Below are 17,996 nucleotides of genomic sequence, written 5' to 3'. Positions count from 1 at the left end.
GGGGTCCACCTGTTTTCGCAATAATACACTATGTTATATTTTATTATAAAATACCGGACGCGCGACTAAACTTGTAATAATAATAATAATAATATGACAAATGTCGGATTTTATACGGTTATCGCGTCAGATGTAAAAAAAAAACAATAATAATAATATATTAGAGGCGACTAGTTCCAAAATACTAGAATTTTCCTAAACGGTCAAATACACTGTCGTACACGGTTTGTGCAAAATGTATTCCACATCAAACAAATGGTTATATGCTGTCTGATGATGGAAAATTGGGGTTAGTTTCGAAATCACCTGTATGTATAATATTCAACGTTTGTTTCAAAACCACCTACCTACAAACGTAAAACCGATTTTAAAACCAGCCATATGTGAACAAATATATAAAAATTGTCGGTTATAATTTTGTAAGAGTAAATATATATACAGCAACAGCCTAAGAGCATGGGGTTGCTATACATAATAGTTATTTTTTAAATAGTACAAGTGACTATCAAACCTTTTTATCAATGTAACTTATTTTTTATCCGCTTTGGAGTACGGTGTTTAAATAGTCACGTTAATTAACTATATATATTACCGACCTTATAATACATCACAATTAACCTGAGACCTGAGCACAATTTAACGGCTTTGACGTCGCTGTCACTCAGTTGATAATAATAATAATAATAATTATGATCATAATGTGGTCCACCGCTAAGTACTATAATAACCAAAGGGGTGGTCCACGACGGTGTGGATCGTCCCCAAGAACCGAGAAGAAGACTATGTGTGGCATGCCTAGGACCTAGAGACAATAGAGATTTCAAAAATATTGACGGGTTTCTCGAGTTAAAAAACGAGACTATTTTGAAAACAAAGCAAACGACACGAGACAAGCTTAAACAATTATTTTTATTTGTCAAAACTTTCAGCAGAAAATTTGAATGTTGAAATGATGGTTATAGAAAATGTGAATAAAGAATGCTTACCTATATAGCCCCCCCCCCCACCCCCACAGATAATTACATACCGAGCTAAGCCCGTGTAAGTGCACTTAAATAATTAATAACGTGTGTGGGGAATTTTTTGCAGAGTCGGCCACGTGCGCCACGGTGAGCTGCAAGAACGGTCAAAAGTGCCTGACCGAGAGCAACACCGGACGTCCGCGTTGCGTCACCTGCGACCTGCCATGTCCGGAAACGGAGTCGACCAAACGCAGGGAAAACGGCGGCGGACCCATTTGCGGTTCCAACGATAAGACTTATCACTCTTGGTGTCACATGTTCATGGACGCGTGCGCCACCGGTTTTGTCATCGAGACCAAAGCTTCGGGCCCCTGCCACAGGACCACCGGGTCGCCGTACGTTCACCAGCACTTGGGTAAGCGCCATTGACAATTATATTTCTTCAACATGAATATATTATGTTGTGTTTCGAAAACAACGGTGGGGTTTCAAGCGGCTGTAGGTTGTCAAGTATTGTGTTCCCGAATGATAACAGGTTACCACTATGGTTATGACGGTCCCGCTCTACCCCGCCCTTCGTGGTCCTTTTTTTTTTTTACCAGGTTGTAACCGGGTTATACCAATTTGAAGAATAATACGGGAACGCGGCAGAGACATCTAGTGGCGGTAATTCGAAACTCGACAACTCCGTCTTTCGTTCAAGCCCTACCAGAGCGCTGTAGGTCTTCACAACCTACAGCCGTTTGAAACCCCAGCATTCTTTTTGAAACGCCCTGTATTACAACAAATAAATAGTCGAATTCCTATAAAAACAGTATCGATCGTTGAAGTCAGGAAAATGGCCGACTTTTTCTATCAAAGAGCCCCTTGTTTACAAATTTCTAGTGGATAAAATCGAAATAACCTATTGGAAATTGCAATTTGGATATCGGCGGAAGGCGACAATTTATTCCAATACTTTATACTTGAATTTTAGTGATTTCAATTTGTAATTTTAGTTTAAAAAAAATAAGTTATTCAAAAGTCAAAATTTTGGTACACAGGTAATATGCACGAGCGAAACTTTTAAGTCGATTATACTGAAATTAAAATGTCTTAAAACTAATTTTACTATGATAATTTATCAACATTAATCATAATGTAAGCAAAAGGCTTTTTGATATGAAAAGTCGGCCGTTTACCTGACTTCAACGTGAATTCTTAGTCGGCTATCTAGTTGTAATATACATCTGCGACCCATTAAAACTTAAGATTTAGCCAACTCCAAAAAGAAAACCCTGGTAAAAAAAAAAAATAGAGCCTGTCTAAGAAAAAAAAACTCCCGAAACACGATAAGAATTTTACCCAGACTTAATATATATCTTATATATATATATATATATATATATATATATCTTAAGAGGACGTTTATTAAAAAGTTGGGTATATAGGCGATTTTTTGTAAAATCTTAATTTGACCGTTAAAATTAGATGTTTAAATTGTCAGTGCAGTAAATAGGAATCGTTTTTGGTGGTTGATTTTTTTCAGGCAGCATCCTTGAGAGATTTAAAAAAAAAGTTGTCATCTTAACACGTTCATGTAAAACAGAAAAAGGTGCCCTACAAAGGAATTTTACAGATAAAACATCTATAATAAAAAATATAGAAGACAAATTTTGTCTTCTATTCTGACTTTTAAGCGTTTTGCGTTATTTACAATGCATGTAGATCAATATTATGATATAAATTATTATTATATGAATATTGTATTGTAATGAATGCAAAATACATTTTTTAAACTTTTTAATTAATTATCTGATTCTTGTCCTCTATATTTTTTTACTATAGCTGTTATATACCTACCTCTAAAATCACTTTACCACTGAAAATCATCGATGAGACGTCTTCTTAAGTGATATTAGACTTTTCAAACTTTACTTATTATACCTACTTGGATTCGACCAATTTTAATACATATTTGTCAAAAATATACCTAGCCCCGTCCTATATGTGTAAAATATATTAAACTTAACAAATAGCCTCAATCAATAAGTACTCGCCTAATAGGTGAACTTAGATGTAGTTTATTATTGTAATTATATTTATTTATCAACCATGTGTACACACCTGCGATTCTGAGTATGTTTTGGTATGTTTTCAGATACCATCTATAACAGCAATTGGAATTTTTTGAACGCTTCCGACTCTTTGGGCGGTTTGACAATGATTTGACCAAGTCGACCACCAAAGCGAACGTGATATTCCTCTAGACAAATTTAAACCGCACAAAATATTATTATTATCATCATAATAATAATATTACAACAAAATTACCAGTTAAATAACACAAATCACAATTCACACACACACACAGCACTTACTTCGTATGTATATTAATTGTTGTACACTATGCAATATATTATTATTATTAATTAATAAATTTATCGTTGATATTATATTATTATATATATATATATATATAGCCTTGATACTGTCAAAAATGGCAATATACAACTAGTATACATTTAAGTATAGGGTAGATCTATATGTATATTATATATAGAATAATTGCATCCCTTATTGATCTTTCTTATACATTCACGTTACTATTTGAACGTTTCCATTTGCACAGGGTGGCTAGGGTATGTGTACCTATATTATAATGAAACCGATTCTTTTATTATATTTAAATTTTCCAAATATATTAATTATTGTAGTACCTACATATTATGCCTTAGACTTGTATTATCCATGTATATAACGGATAATGGGTAGGTGCCTATAGTGCTTTGAAAAATGTAGGTATACCAATTATTGGTGTGCAATAATTATGATTGCACCTTTATAATATACATATTATTAGGTAAATATCATGATGTTTTTTATTTATTAAACAAACGCAAAAACGTTTACATACTATTCACGCTAATTATTATTATTATTATTATATTTTATTATTCATTAGTACTAAAAACAAAATATTATTATACACTGTAAATAAAAATAACTTAGACTGTAGATAATAAATAATATGTTTATTTAATATACAACAATATTTATAGACGTTAAGATCATTATTTTTTAATTGTATTATTATTATTATATTCGTTTTTTATTTTATTTTAATGGTAGATAAAATTAGTTATTATATATTTTAACATACAGGGTGTAATGTAAAGTTCTACCGAGCTTCAAATGAGACATTCAGAATGCTCTATGGGTACAATAAATGGTATTCCTTTTTTTTAAATTTAAAAATTATTTAAAATAGAATTCGTATCTCATTAAAAAATTGTTTAATGGAAAAAATAATTTCAGATTTAAAATCAGGAGAAAAAATTTCGTTGAATTGATATGTAACATGATTTTTTGGTATCTGGCCACACTTGCGTCCACCGAGTGGCCACTGAGTGGCCGGCATGTAACCATAACCAACGTATGACACGTGACACATCAGTTTGGGTTAGAATTTTATTCTTAATTCAATGGGGTCCTTAGAATTATTTTATATTTAATTATGTGTTGCATGCTAGCCACATGTCGGCCACTCAGTGGCCACCCTGTGGACGTATGTGTGGCCAGATGCCAAAAATCATGTTACATATCAATTCAACAAGATTTTTTCTCCCGATTTTAAATCTGAAATTATTTTTTTCGTAAGACAATTTTTTAATGAGATACGAGTTCTATTTTAAATAATTTTTAAATTAAAAAAAAATGAATACCATTTATTGTACCCATAGAGCATCCTGAATGTCTCATTTGAAGCTCGGTAGAATTTACTTTAAACCCTGTATATATATTTATAAAAAGTAGTGTACGAGGTGATTGTTTTAAGTGTGAGTCGGTCGAAAAACCGATGAAGAATTTTCATGATGATTAGAAATGAGTAATAATTTATTTATTTCAATCAATTTAAAAGTTTTGCCAACGAGCAGACAGTGTTCTTTTTTACCTAAACCCACAATAGCCAACTACAGCTGTTTAAATATTATATATTTAATTGATACAAATATGCTCTATTAAGCTTATGAAATCATTGAAAAGTGACTGGGAAAAAATAAAACCATGTAAACGACAAACACTGTCCCAAGTTATTGGAGTTATTAGTAGGTTTGATCGACTTGAGTAATATCAAAAACAATTACCTTGTATGCTATAAAACGGCGTCTAGTCAGTTATTATGTAATTAAGTCTTGTTGTCATCTCACCCGCCGCACAGATATAATATGGATAATAATAATATTATATTATATATTATGTACATTTTAACAAACAATCAGCTGTTACCTATATATACTAATGAATAGTCTGTAATGTAACCGGTTAAAGGATAGCAAATATATATATATATTATGTAAAATGTAAATAAATAGATGAAGAAAAAACAAATGGTGAGAACCCAAATGGGTTGGAAAATTGACATTTTACATACATTTTATAAACCAGTTTTCGATTTTAAACTACCATTCATGTGTAAGCTAAATATAATGGGTTTAAATCGATACGTTTTTTAATTAAATTGTTTAAAAAAAAATACACAATTTTTACACCCTTCAGGTATTCACCGCTTGCATATTTATCAAGGCCCAGAAGTTATAGCACTAAAAAAAAATTTGAAAAAATTATTTTTTTTTAGCTCTTTATTATACTCACACTTAAAAATACCAAAATGTATGCGCAATAAATAGCATCCGCAAGTATTGGAAAACTTAAACAATACAATTTAGCAAAAAAAAAAAAACTACAAAAAAATGCTACAACTTCCCAGCGCTGATTTAATAATTATACACTTTAAAAATGTATTTGAGCTTTTTTTTTTTTTTACACAAACCTTAAAAAAATAAATATTTTAACGACATTGTGAAAAGCCATTGCAATACAATATATTTAATATTATACAAAGCAGTATTGTATAATACCCAACTTATATTATATTCGGTTGTAACCTGCCTGCCTGTGTATTATTTATTATGTTGATTTGGTATTTTTTAAGTAATTATACAATATTATATTGTACTCTATTCGAGAACTAAATACCTATGTTATAAATAATTACAAAACAACCTAACCAAATTATTATTATGTTTCAACAGATTTGTATCAAACAATAATAATAATACTTTATTTTATTAAGTATCGATTTGTTCACATGATAATATAATTTTTCTGTAATCTATTGCCATGGTAAATTTTTTTTTTTTTTTTGACACCTATACTTAGATATTATGTGTAATTTATTTTTTGCATACATACAATGCTTATTGCTACATATTTCAATTGTGTTATTTTTTTCAATCTATCCAAACACCGTCGGGGGTTCTTGCGTCGATACGTACCTACGTCAAGAGATGAATGAACTTTTATAATTATATAATTAAAAAATTGCGTGGCTATAAAAAGTTGGAAATAATTAGTTTAACGCTGGTCAAAGCGTCAGAGACAAGAGTAAGTGAATCTATTTACTTACTAAGTTATTTATTTGATTTCTTTAAAATGTTCTGAAAATTTGATCGTACATATTATAATGAAAAGTTTTATACCTCGTTGTCAAATATGAGTTAACATTCGATCGTCCCTCCGACTCCAGACTGACGGTTTTATATTATGTCTGTGAAACATGAAATGAAAATTTAAAAAGACAACTCTTTTTAGAATTATTATAGATAATATTTATCGTTATTTTTTATTATAATATGATTATATATAAGAGGCATTTGGTATGTTCGTATCAATTGTTTAACAGAGTACAATTAACGCGTTTCTTTACTAAATATTAATCATACAATTCAGAGTGCAATACAAAGGTACAATTATACAACAATTTTTTTTTTTTTTTTTACGAGACCAGAACGATTGAGGAACGCCTATTATCGCGTTTACATACATCAATTTAAAATTAGAAATCTAAACAACAAATGCTATAAATATGTACAAGAAAAAATTGAAAAGTAGTTAATTTTCTTATAAAAGTTACAGATTATATAATATAGGAATGATATTGTGACTAATATTATTATTGTGTTTGTTCATATGAAATCGTAATTAATTAGAGATAAAACAAGATTGCAGAGAAGAAAAAAAAAGGAAAAAACCTCTTTTGTTTTATTTTAAACGTGTCTCATTTTCGTCTAACCAATTAGTAACGGTGCATTGACGTTAATAATATTGTCGATAGCAAATATAATATATCGCCCATGAACATAACAAATAGCAATGTGCACCGTGTATAATATAAAATGTACCTAAAATTATTATTTTTTTAATATCTATAAATTGTTATTTAATATAACGCCATCATTATCGATATTTTTAAGTACTAAAATCAAAAAATCGTAAATGGCAACCGATATGAATATTAGACAAAAATAATAACGAAAAATTATTATCAAGGCAAATCTCGATATTACGAAAAAATCAATACACCAAGTTAGTATAAAAATTGTACACGATAAAATAAACAGAAAAAAAAAAATGTAGATAATATTTAAAATAAAACATAAAAATGTATAATATAATATAGTTTAAAAACAAAAACAGAGTAGCACAATCGTTAATCGAAACTGCTATAAAATCGAGAAAGAAAACCAAAATGTTATAAATATCATTTAAATAATATATACGATTGTATACATCCATATATTATAATTATACATATAAATCACAAATAAAAAAACATAATAATTATAATTAACTCGTACAGAATAGAAAGGAACTTCTACGGTATAGCTTTTATGTTATTTATGGGCGTTTTATATGTGTGACTAGTAACTATATCAAGGTACGTAATAAAAAAAAAAATCGATTCATATTATATCGCTACCGATTTAAAAAATAAAATACCATCACCAACGTGTTCAGGGCGTTTACAATAATTGATTAGTCGAGTGTTATCGCTATTACTATTATTATTATTATTATTATTATTACCTTATACGGCAAATTTAATTATTAAATTTACAAAAATACAACGATAAGTGATTATGAATCGGTTTTTATATAATATAATTAAAGGCATAGTGAAAATTACTTATTACAATAAATGTTAAAAAAAAAAAAAAATTAAAAAAGCAAAAATTTCAAGTAGATAAATATTGTAAACTCGGATGGTAATTTCTATGTACATTTTTAATATGTTTCAGTAAATTCTATAACACATCTATAGAATATAATCACAGCGATTTAAAACGAGTCACGCACTAGACTGTCTAACGTTAAAAGTTATTTCCAAAATTTCACTATTAGTTACTCGAGTGGGCCTTGCAATCGTAAAATAGTAAAACGACGGTCACCAATTAGACCACTAACGTTACGGTTAACAATTAACTGCGTATTATTAATTAATGTAGTATAGATCGTGTACATGATGAATATATTTTGCAATTATCGTAACGAAAAAAAAAAATTAAAGACGAAAAATAACATAAACAAATGTTTTGCTGCCCTATATAACTCTATAACTCTATTCAATAATTAAAAAAAATGTTGAATTTGAAATAAATCAATTAAACATGCATATATATATATTAAAAAAATATGTACACGTATATATATATATATATATATATATATATATATACGTACATATTTTTATGTTACGTGAGATATTTAATCTTATTTTAGAATTTTAACCACTCCTCAATTTGTTCAATTATACCAGAAATATTCACTTAATTTACAACAGTGTACATCCTTTACACTTTTGAACGTTTTCGCCTTCGCTTAAACTGATTACAGGATTGGGTTCGTCTTCGATGTGAGCACTCTGATCATGACGTTTCTAGATAAAAATCAAACGTTATTAGTTTCTTTTTTTTTTCTTCAAAATAACCCGAAAAGTAAATGTATAATATATGTTGCTCACTTTGAGTTCGGACGCTATTGTGACAAAAGCCTCTTCGATATTCTTGTTCTCTTTGGCCGACGTTTCCAACACGGACAACAGTTCAGGAAAATATTCACACATGGCCTCGGCTTCGGACAATTCTACTTGGCGATTCTCTTCTAGATCACATTTGTTGCCTTCGCGAAATTAACGACACATTGAAATTATTATTTTAATCGTAGCTACTTCGACTAGAATTATTAGAAACAACAACAGTGATGAGTACCCCCACTGATCTTACCAATCAATACGAGCAAAACGTTGGACGATGTATAACGACGTACTTCTTCTACCCACCTTTGTAAATTGAGGAACGTAGCCCGTTTTGTAATATCGTATACTATATTGACAAAAAACGAAAGTTCCATTATTGTACCTTAATACATTTAATTTCGAGACTATTTACCTAACAAAACACCATTTGCTGAACGGTAATAGCTTTGTGTGATAGTACGGAATCTCTCGTGGCCGGCTGTGTCCCAAATTTGTAGCTGAAATATATTATTGTGTTACGTATTAATCAGGCTTTTTATATAGAAGTACACTAAGAGATTGTCTTTAGATACTTTTTATATGTTTAGCACGATAAATTTATAACTTTTTTCTCAACCTAGAATGAGTTTTTCGAGAGTGGTAAACTTAACTAAAAAGCTTTTCGGGTTTAACTCTTTGAGGCATAGCGGGACGAAAAATAACCCACCATTTTAAATGTAGATATTTTATTTCTTTTAAAAAACCATGTTTTGCCGTCTCTGTCGTTTAATATTTTATAATCTTGTTTATTATCAGCTTACAAGGAAAAAATCAATTATGTTTAATTCATTCTATGAAATGACTAATTTCTGGTTATCTGGTGTCATTCGTAACGATAGGAAATGTGTCACACCAACACATCTTAGAACTGACCAATACTAATATTCGTCACCCTTTATGTCCGCCAATGAATCAGCAACCAAATTATCAATTACTAAAAGTCCCCGTAATAGAAAACAATATTATCGAAAATGATTCACCTGAAAATACATTGGAACCCAATATTAATGAGAATGAAGCGTCAAATAATGTTGAATTTACGTGCGCCGACGGTCCAACTAGTAGTTTGATTAATACTGAAGATGACCACACTCAGTTTTTAACTTTTCAATTATTGTTTTCAACTGAAATACTAGATTTACTTGTGTAACAAACAAATTTGTATGCAAACCAATTAAAAATTAGAACTGGAAAAAATTATACTCCGACTGATAAACAAGAAATTATGACTTTCCTAGGTATAAATATTTGAATGGGTATAAAACGTTTGCCAAGTTATAGAGACTACTGGTCTACATCTTTACACTTACATATGATGAATACATAAGTTCTCTTATAACTGTAAATTGTTTTGATAAAAAGAGGCTATAAGGTATGGTCGTTAGCTGATAAACATGGTTATCTTTGGAATTTCTATTCGTACACTGGTAAAATAGGAGACTCTGTTGAAACAAAATATCTTGGAGGACGAGTCGTCAAAGATTTAACAAATCCATTACAGCATAAAAATCATAATTTGTTTACAAGTGTACCACTTTTGACATATCTGAAATCGAAAGGTATTTTTTGCTGTGGAACTGTTAATAGTACTAACATTTATTCATGAGTAATAAATAGTATTGTTTTAAAAAAATAAAAAGTTTGTGTGCAACTAGGGTTTTTTCATTTATTAAAATCTCGTGCCTCTCAAAGAGTTAAAGACCGAACAAACACCCGAATTTAATCTATGGACAGCGAAAAACCCACTCCAGGTCAACACTCGAGTCAAGCGGTCCACCAGAACCGATGGGATATTTTTTTTTTGAATATTTTCTCAACGTAAATACTGCTATCGTTCGATTTACCTTGACTTTTTTGCCGTCAATCTTGATAGTCTTCATCGAGAAATCTACGCCGATCGTGTTGCCTTGGTTTTCGGCGTACGTGCCGCTTTTGAACCGTTGCACTACGCACGTCTTACCTGTGCCGCAGTCGCCGATCAAAACGATTTTGAACAGAAAGTCAAAGTTGTCTTCGGCCGGAGCCATGACCGCACTTGGCGTTTGCGAAGACGAGCCGGACGTGGCTACACTCGACGACTTGGACATAGCTGCCTAATGTACTGTATTATGTTATTTTTTTTTTACAATAACCTACTTTGTATTTTATTAGTTTGTCTAGACCGCGATCTGATGTCTGTGCATAACCAATGACGACGGTGTACGGTTTCGCGAATCAATTCGAGTGGTATGGACGGCCTGGAAGTGATGGAAAAGATATAATTGTTACAACACCTTTGTTAACAAATATTTTATCGCTTTTAACTGCAGTTGGCGTGTACGAATACGTTCCGGTGGCCGCGGATTGCTGGCTGTTAATCGACCGACGAACGCAGCGCAAAAAAAAATACCTATTCCGTACTATAGTCTAGAACAACATCATTATCTCGAGTCTCTAGTCTTTGTCGTTATCTAAACATATGTTACCATCCAAGTCCACCAGTCGTGTACAAAATATTATATAGTATTTACCGTGTTATTATTACACGCTGTGATAATACTATGTACCTATGTACGACGCAAACGTACAGCGACATCTGTTGGTATTATCATTATTGTCTTGCACCGCAGAATTGCCAAGTCCCAAGACGTTCTCGAATGTTTTGTAATTTTTTCCATTTGTATCCGCCAAACCCGGGTGGATTAATAAAATTAAATAACATGACGTATTGTCGTCGTCGACAATTAAACACAAAAACGGTAAACGGGTAATTTTTTTATATTATAAAATAACAACAATAAAGGCATCAGGTCAATTGCGTCGTTGTTGGGAGAACCAAAGACGTTACAAGTTTCTCGCCTTGCGGTAAGGAAGCGGGGGGTGAGGGTTTCCCGCGGCAATTACATCCATGTCAAGGACGACCTAGACAATGTTAAACAACATTTAGACAATGTTAAACAACATTGTCAAAACAAAAAAATGTTATTGTGAATTCCTTCGAAAAATACACCCACAAAAGTCGATTATTAACAGTGAGTAAACCACCTTAAATACAATACATCTAGACAAAAGTTTAAATATTAACCCTCCAGCCTTCGAAAAAAAAAACCGTGTACAAAGTTTTGCAAAATTTGGCAAAGTCAAAACGGACCAAAAGCACGTCCATTACCTACGTTGATTTTAGTAATAAATATTGTCAAAACTCAATAAATAAAATTATATCTATTATGAATATTCAATGCGCTTATGATATTTTTATGGCCGTATGATTTTACCTTGTTCACAACGGTTAAACGCGTTTGAGGGGAAATCATTTCAATCGATTACTCCATTCTGTTGTATATGGTATTTGTTCCCAATTAATATTGTGTTCTGACTTCTGCGTTTTACCCACTTGATCTTCAGACATAAACAATAAACAATTGTGCGCTACCACATTCTTAGCTCTATAACATCATAATACTAAATATTTTTATGTTTTGACCTGTACTTATATGATTTTTAAGCCAATCTAGTTGTTAACACGCGCCAGAGTTATAATAGAAGTTAAAACCCAAAAACTGCTCCAAACACTATAAATGTAGACTTTACAGGTTTGGGTTTTCAGACTTGAAAACTAATATATGACCATAGTAATACATATAAACACAAAATAAGTATACCAAATAAAATAAAAAAAATGGAAAATACCTCCCCCTTGAAAAAATATTATGATAAGTTCTTTCTCGTAGAAGGGGTGAAAACTTTTCTATACAATTTTCTCAAAAATCTGTAATGAAGCTTTTTGTTTTACTAAGGAAAAATCATCAAAAAAAAAAAAAAAGGAAAATCATAATTTTACCGTTGTAAACTTCCAAGTTGCTAAGTATAATGAAAACTTTTGTATTGTGCTTTCATCTGGCGTTAAAGGTTATGATGTATGACTTGCTTCATTTTGACTTTTGATAAATTGACTTTTTAAGACATACCTACAATACTTAACTCAGCTTTTACAAAAATGTGACTTAAACCACTACGGTATAAACGCTCTCATTCATATATTACTTTTAGGTTCAGACTTTAAAAATTCAATATAAATTAATACTTATTACTTTTGTATTTTTGTCTGGAACATTGGATCTACAGATTCGTATCCAAGCGTTTATTGAAAAGAGATTTTATCACTTTCAATTATAATAATTCCTATAGAGTTCATAAACTAATTCCAACAAATTTGTAGTTTATATTAATCGTCATCAATTTGTATTTTTTGCATGAAATAAAAGTACAGTTCGTAAAAAACTTAAGGAATATATTATTTTAATCGTAATTTTGTACTATTTTAATTAAAAAATAAAGAGATGTCAAAACGGGCCCAAGTTTTAATGAAAAATTGCCTATACAGCGCGCCTTAATGAATGCTAGTATAGACTAGTAATTGGGTTTCCAATTGAAAATGTGTTGACAAAAGTCAAAATATGATATTTTTTTTTTACTGAAAAATGGAATCCCCTTAAGTTGTATCATTTATATTGAAATAAAAAGAAACCTATTTTGATGTGATGTTGTTTTGCTGAATGCTTGTTTAAACAGTTACCTGTTATTCATACACCAATGCACAAAATAAGAAATACATCTAAAACAAAAACAACGTCTTTAACGTCGACTTAGTTATATTATTTCAAGTGTTCTAAAGTAAAAAAAACCCATACATAATTTATATTATTAAAGAAAGGGTTATAGCTTTTCCTCCAGCCTATTTTTTTGCAAAATACTCATAACTAATTTGTTCAAAAGTTGACATCGACCAGGCTTTTTTTTTTACTGGATTTTCATGATATACCTAATAAATATATAAGAAAACATATATCCAAATTTATAGGGTTCCAATTGATAATGTGTTGGGTTTTATTTTGTACTCTGAATTTTCGTTTTATGAAATGCGCCAGTGTGTAAACAACACACATTTTTTTATTTCGTACTATGAAATTCTAAGTATTTAAAACACCTTGAAGTATTATGTGCAAAAACACAATATTTTTCATTGTTTTTGGTGTCTTGTTTTTTTGGTTCTAGTATCGATATGTGAATAACAAATGAGTAACACGGCACACAAAACACTTCTCAAAATCAATATATACAACCACATAACATCGGTTTTACAAATTTAGAATTTAGCGTACGATAATGTGTTGGAAAATAATTTAAAATCAACATGTTTTACAATTCAGAAATCATGCAGAATCAGTTATTGTACCCAAAATAATTATTGTTCTTATATATAAATCGCATTTAAGCCAATTTTAATATTACCAATGTGGTTGGCCAGCCAGGATATTTTTTCCCACAACTCTAGCAGGGTTTTTTTTTTCATAGTGTTTTTGTACAATGTGATCTCAATCTTCCACACTTTTTTTTTGTTTTTACCTCCCTCCTAACTATTAACCAGAACGACGATAATAAGGATAGTGTAATCTCCAAGGGTACTTCAGTAACTAACATTAGCAACCGTTTATCTGCAATTATTTTCTTACACGTTCAAAAGACTGTAAACATTTTTTAGACACTCATATTGAGCTTGCGTTATAATAAAACAACCAATGTGTATCATTTTTGGGTTTTATCATACAATGACATTTCAAGGTCATTGTAATTTTTCCCCCCTTCGGTAAAAGGATTAAGAGAAGGGTGGTTTTAGAATCTCTAATAGCAATCTGTATATTAATTATTTAAGTATACATGTTAAGCTGTTTTTTTGTTTTAGTAAAATATAATTTGATTTAACATTGAAGTTTATAACGTAAATCAAAAGAGCCGTAGCCTATTGAAATTTCATTTGGTTAAACTAAGTTTCACTAGGTTAAATACTTACTTAATCAAAATTATAAGAAACCCGACAATGTATAATATATTTTCTTAAATTCCATCAAAATGTTAAGAAACTGTACGACCGATACATGGGAAAAAATAGGACTTATTAGCTTTGTAATAGGTATTATTAGGGATTAGTCTATTTTTTTTTATTCCTTCGAACAAGTACAGTGTCCAATTATTAAGACATATAATAATTACAAGCTGTCCGGACCCGGCGTTGCCCGAGATTTAGTCTGCCGGGGCAGAGTAAAACAATTTCCATCCCCACCCCCCCCCCTCATCTCTAATCACTAATCTCCTATCTCTTATAAAATAACAGCTTGACAGCGTTTTTGTGACACTTTTTTCGGTTTAATGTCCTCCTCTTACTCAAGGGTCTCAGCCCCGGTCCCAGATCCCGTTCCAACAGTTAAAGCTTGCCCAGAATCGTGGTACATACATCCGGCGTGTTCCTTTAATCATCACCTACCATTTGCTCGAGTACCGTGGCTAACACGGTTACAAACCAATTGTTTATTTTGGGTTACAAAAGTTTTCAGTCCCTTTCGGCCCCTAACTCTTCTCTTATCACTAATATCTTATAATTTATTTCTTATCTCTTATTTCTAATTATTTATCTCTAATCTCTTATCATTTAGCACCTATCTCTTATCATTTATCTCTAATCTCTCATAATTTATCTCTTACCAATTATCTCTTTTCTTTTATCTCTTATCAATTATGTCTTAGAATTTATCTTTTATCACTTATCATTTATTTCTGGTATCTAATCATTTTTCTCTTATCATTTTTTGAGTTAGGGGCCGAAAGGGACTGAAAATGATGTGACCCCTCTTTTAAGGTGAGCTTTTTGCACTGAATAACATGGAATATAATTTTTTTTTTTAAGTCATTATTTTTTTACTTAACTGTCAAAACCTTCAATTTTTTACTTATCGAAAAAATGAAAACGGGGGGCTTATTTGGAGGTCCCCCAGATGTTCAATCACCTATTACTTACCTTTCATGCTGTAACACCCTGTACATAATTATTATAACTTTTGAACTCTTATAACGTAAAAAATAGTCGTTCAAAGCTGGTTATCAATTGTAAATGTCAAAATAAGGTGGAAACCTGTGTTAAATAAAAACAACAGCTGTTGCCGTCGTTTACCGTATCGTACACAAGCATACACGTTATGTAAATAAAACTACCGGAGAAAACGTTACCCCTTCCCCTCTCCGCCTCGTGTGAGAAAGTTCTTCAAAGTCGACAAACGACGGATAATATCGTTTCTTGTTGGATACGCGACACGTAGCGTAGGCGCGACATTGTCGATTTCAACGATTTTTTACCGTTGTACATAATAATATAAAAAAATCCTTTTTAGCTTTACCGCGTATCGAAAATGAAGTGTTTGTTATTAGTTTTCTCGGCTATGTACGTGTTGTCCATGTGTGCGTTGTGGCGTTGTGTTGCTGCTAAAAACCACTCGGACACGATGAACGAGTTGCTGTCTTATCGCTCGTGGCTGGCGATGGCCAAGCCGGAGGAAAACCTTGTGAACATCGTAGACTACACGAGGGACGCCAAAGGGATCGAAGTGACAATTGACACGTTGATAGCGACCCCGGTGACCGAGAAGAACCAGTCGGACAAAATCCGCCTAGCGCATCAGTTCCTGAGCTGTTCGTACGCCAGAGTGCTGACGGACTACTGCGACCACGAGAGCGCCATAGGGCCTCAGTGCCGGAAAGTGATCATGGCCGCGAAATCGTTCGACTGTCTTGTGGACTACTTGCGGGTAGTCGAGTCTAAACAACCGATGATTGCACGCATGATTGGCGCCCTTTCGTCCCTGCATAGTTTGTCGCCCGAAACGCCGTTCCAAATAGGATTGTACAACATTTTGTTGACATTACAAGATTACTGCCAGCCAAAGACCATCGCCAGACCGGCCGAAAACGAAAAACGTAAAACCTGGGATATCGTCGACGCCGAATGCAAAAACATCGAACAGCACGCCAGAGACATGGCAGATAGGTCAAACGGTTTCTACAAAATGTTTTGCCGGCCCCGTTCCGTTTGGACACGACACGAGAACGGCGATACCAACGCTTTGCTCATCGGTAGGGAATTAGGCGATCGCGCCGACAAAAAAAAAGCCGACCTAGAATTCTTGGGCTGCGATAGAGATACTTACGCTGCGCATATAATAAAAAACAAATTAAATCTTATAACCCAAACGTTTGACCGATCGTACGACAATTCCGGTTTTAAATACGAATCGGACTCGAACACCACTTCTATAATACCGTACGACGAAGAAAGTCGGAAAGTAAAGAAAAAAAAGGGGTTCGGATGTTTCTAGTGTAATAAGGAATAAAAATATTCAAAATGTATCACACAGACCTTCTACGACCGAAATTGTAATGAAAATGATTTTTTTATATTTACATATTTTGAAAATATATTGTTATTTAAATAAAACCGTACCTAGTTTTTATTTTTTATTCTTACGGTACCTTTACATTTATATCAGTTTCCATATCTTAAGTGGACGTCATACCCGCAAAATAATTGCACGAAAATAGTACTTTTGTATTTCCAACGGCATAAAGACGTGTACGACGCGTGCAGGGATAGACGAAAATAAACTGTTTAAAATATGACAACTTTAACTACCTATGTTTTGTTGCGGTTAGAACTTAGATTTAAAAAAAAAAAACATTTTAATTTAAAAATACATACAGGTGAGTTAATAAAAATATGTCCTTTCTTTATGCCATATTGTTCCATCTACAAACCAATACTATCTGAAAGTGTTTTACAACAAAACATAGAAAAAGTTCTCACCTTCAACTTTCATAACAGGGTTTTTTTTACTCTCAACCAATTGGCGTTGTGCAATTGGAAGATACCACAATCACTGTTGGACAATTTGTAGATTCGGTTTTTCATCCACTGTTCTCGTAATTTTTCACAGAATAAACAGAAGGGAACCTTTGTTCTTGTGTACAATAAGTAAAACGATTATAAAAAAAAAAAGGTATACTTGTTCAGGTAAAGGTACAGGCAAAAATTTAAGTTGAATTTACACGACGGTTAATAGGGTTTCCAACTTTCAAATTGTGTAATTTAGGACAATATTTATCATAAAAGAGTTATATTATTCTTTTTATTGAGTATACTTACCTATTTTAAATACGTTTTCCTGGGATTATGGGGGGGGGGGTGGATCCAAATAACAATTATCCGGCCTTGAACCAACAGAATATAATGAATAGAATATTATAATATCTACTTTTAACAAAACATTATCTTA

At 31.8% G+C, this 17,996-nt stretch overlaps 3 protein-coding genes across 6 annotated transcripts in view; 2 read left to right on the top strand and 1 right to left on the bottom strand.

Annotated features, from left to right (window-relative positions):
- LOC126840963 (follistatin-A) overlaps positions 1 to 3,411 on the top strand; it is a 59,172-nt gene extending 55,761 nt beyond the window's left edge. For all 4 annotated transcript variants that reach the window (XM_050577072.1, XM_050577071.1, XM_050577070.1 and 1 more), the window contains exons 6-7: positions 1,090 to 1,377; positions 3,103 to 3,411. In XM_050577072.1, the coding sequence (XP_050433029.1) occupies positions 1,090 to 1,377; positions 3,103 to 3,173 (359 nt within the window). In that variant the 3' untranslated portion in view covers positions 3,174 to 3,411. The remainder of the gene's footprint in view (positions 1 to 1,089; positions 1,378 to 3,102) is intronic.
- A 2,822-nt stretch (positions 3,412 to 6,233) lies between these two features.
- Positions 6,234 to 11,298, bottom strand: LOC126840836 (ras-related protein Rab-43). The gene is made up of 5 exons (XM_050576798.1): positions 10,704 to 11,298; positions 9,233 to 9,317; positions 9,068 to 9,166; positions 8,806 to 8,963; positions 6,234 to 8,721 (listed from the first exon to the last, which is right to left on the bottom strand). Exons 1-5 carry the CDS (start codon positions 10,944 to 10,946, stop codon positions 8,617 to 8,619), a joined length of 690 nt encoding a protein of 229 aa, XP_050432755.1. The 5' UTR covers positions 10,947 to 11,298; the 3' UTR covers positions 6,234 to 8,616.
- A 533-nt stretch (positions 11,299 to 11,831) lies between these two features.
- LOC126840858 (uncharacterized) lies at positions 11,832 to 17,089 on the top strand. The gene is made up of 2 exons (XM_050576839.1): positions 11,832 to 11,870; positions 16,062 to 17,089. The coding sequence occupies exon 2, from the start codon at positions 16,080 to 16,082 to the stop codon at positions 17,040 to 17,042; it is 963 nt and encodes a 320-aa protein (XP_050432796.1). The 5' UTR covers positions 11,832 to 11,870; positions 16,062 to 16,079; the 3' UTR covers positions 17,043 to 17,089.
- The last annotated feature ends 907 nt before the right edge of the window (positions 17,090 to 17,996 follow it).

This window comes from Adelges cooleyi, unplaced genomic scaffold (assembly GCF_023614345.1).
Source record: "Adelges cooleyi isolate 19-005CV unplaced genomic scaffold, UGA_ACOO_1.1 ACOO_flye_CR_arks_rails_tigmint_CR_PRNA_376, whole genome shotgun sequence".
NCBI lineage: Eukaryota > Metazoa > Arthropoda > Insecta > Hemiptera > Adelgidae > Adelges > Adelges cooleyi.
Note: the sequence above shows the minus strand (reverse complement) of the source record. Positions and strands in the feature narration are given on the sequence as shown.

Bases quoted from the DNA above. Each gene is read 5' to 3' on its own strand.
- LOC126840858 (XM_050576839.1), top strand. From the start codon at position 16,080: ATGAAGTGTTTGTTATTAGTTTTCTCGGCTATGTACGTGTTGTCCATG.
- LOC126840836 (XM_050576798.1), bottom strand. From the start codon at position 10,946: ATGTCCAAGTCGTCGAGTGTAGCCACGTCCGGCTCGTCTTCGCAAACG. The intron at 9,167-9,232 runs GTAAATAGTCTC...TTGTCAATATAG, and splicing joins AGCAAATGGTGTTTTGTTAG to TATACGATATTACAAAACGG. The intron at 8,722-8,805 runs GTGAGCAACATA...ATTTTTATCTAG, and splicing joins CAATAGCGTCCGAACTCAAA to AAACGTCATGATCAGAGTGC.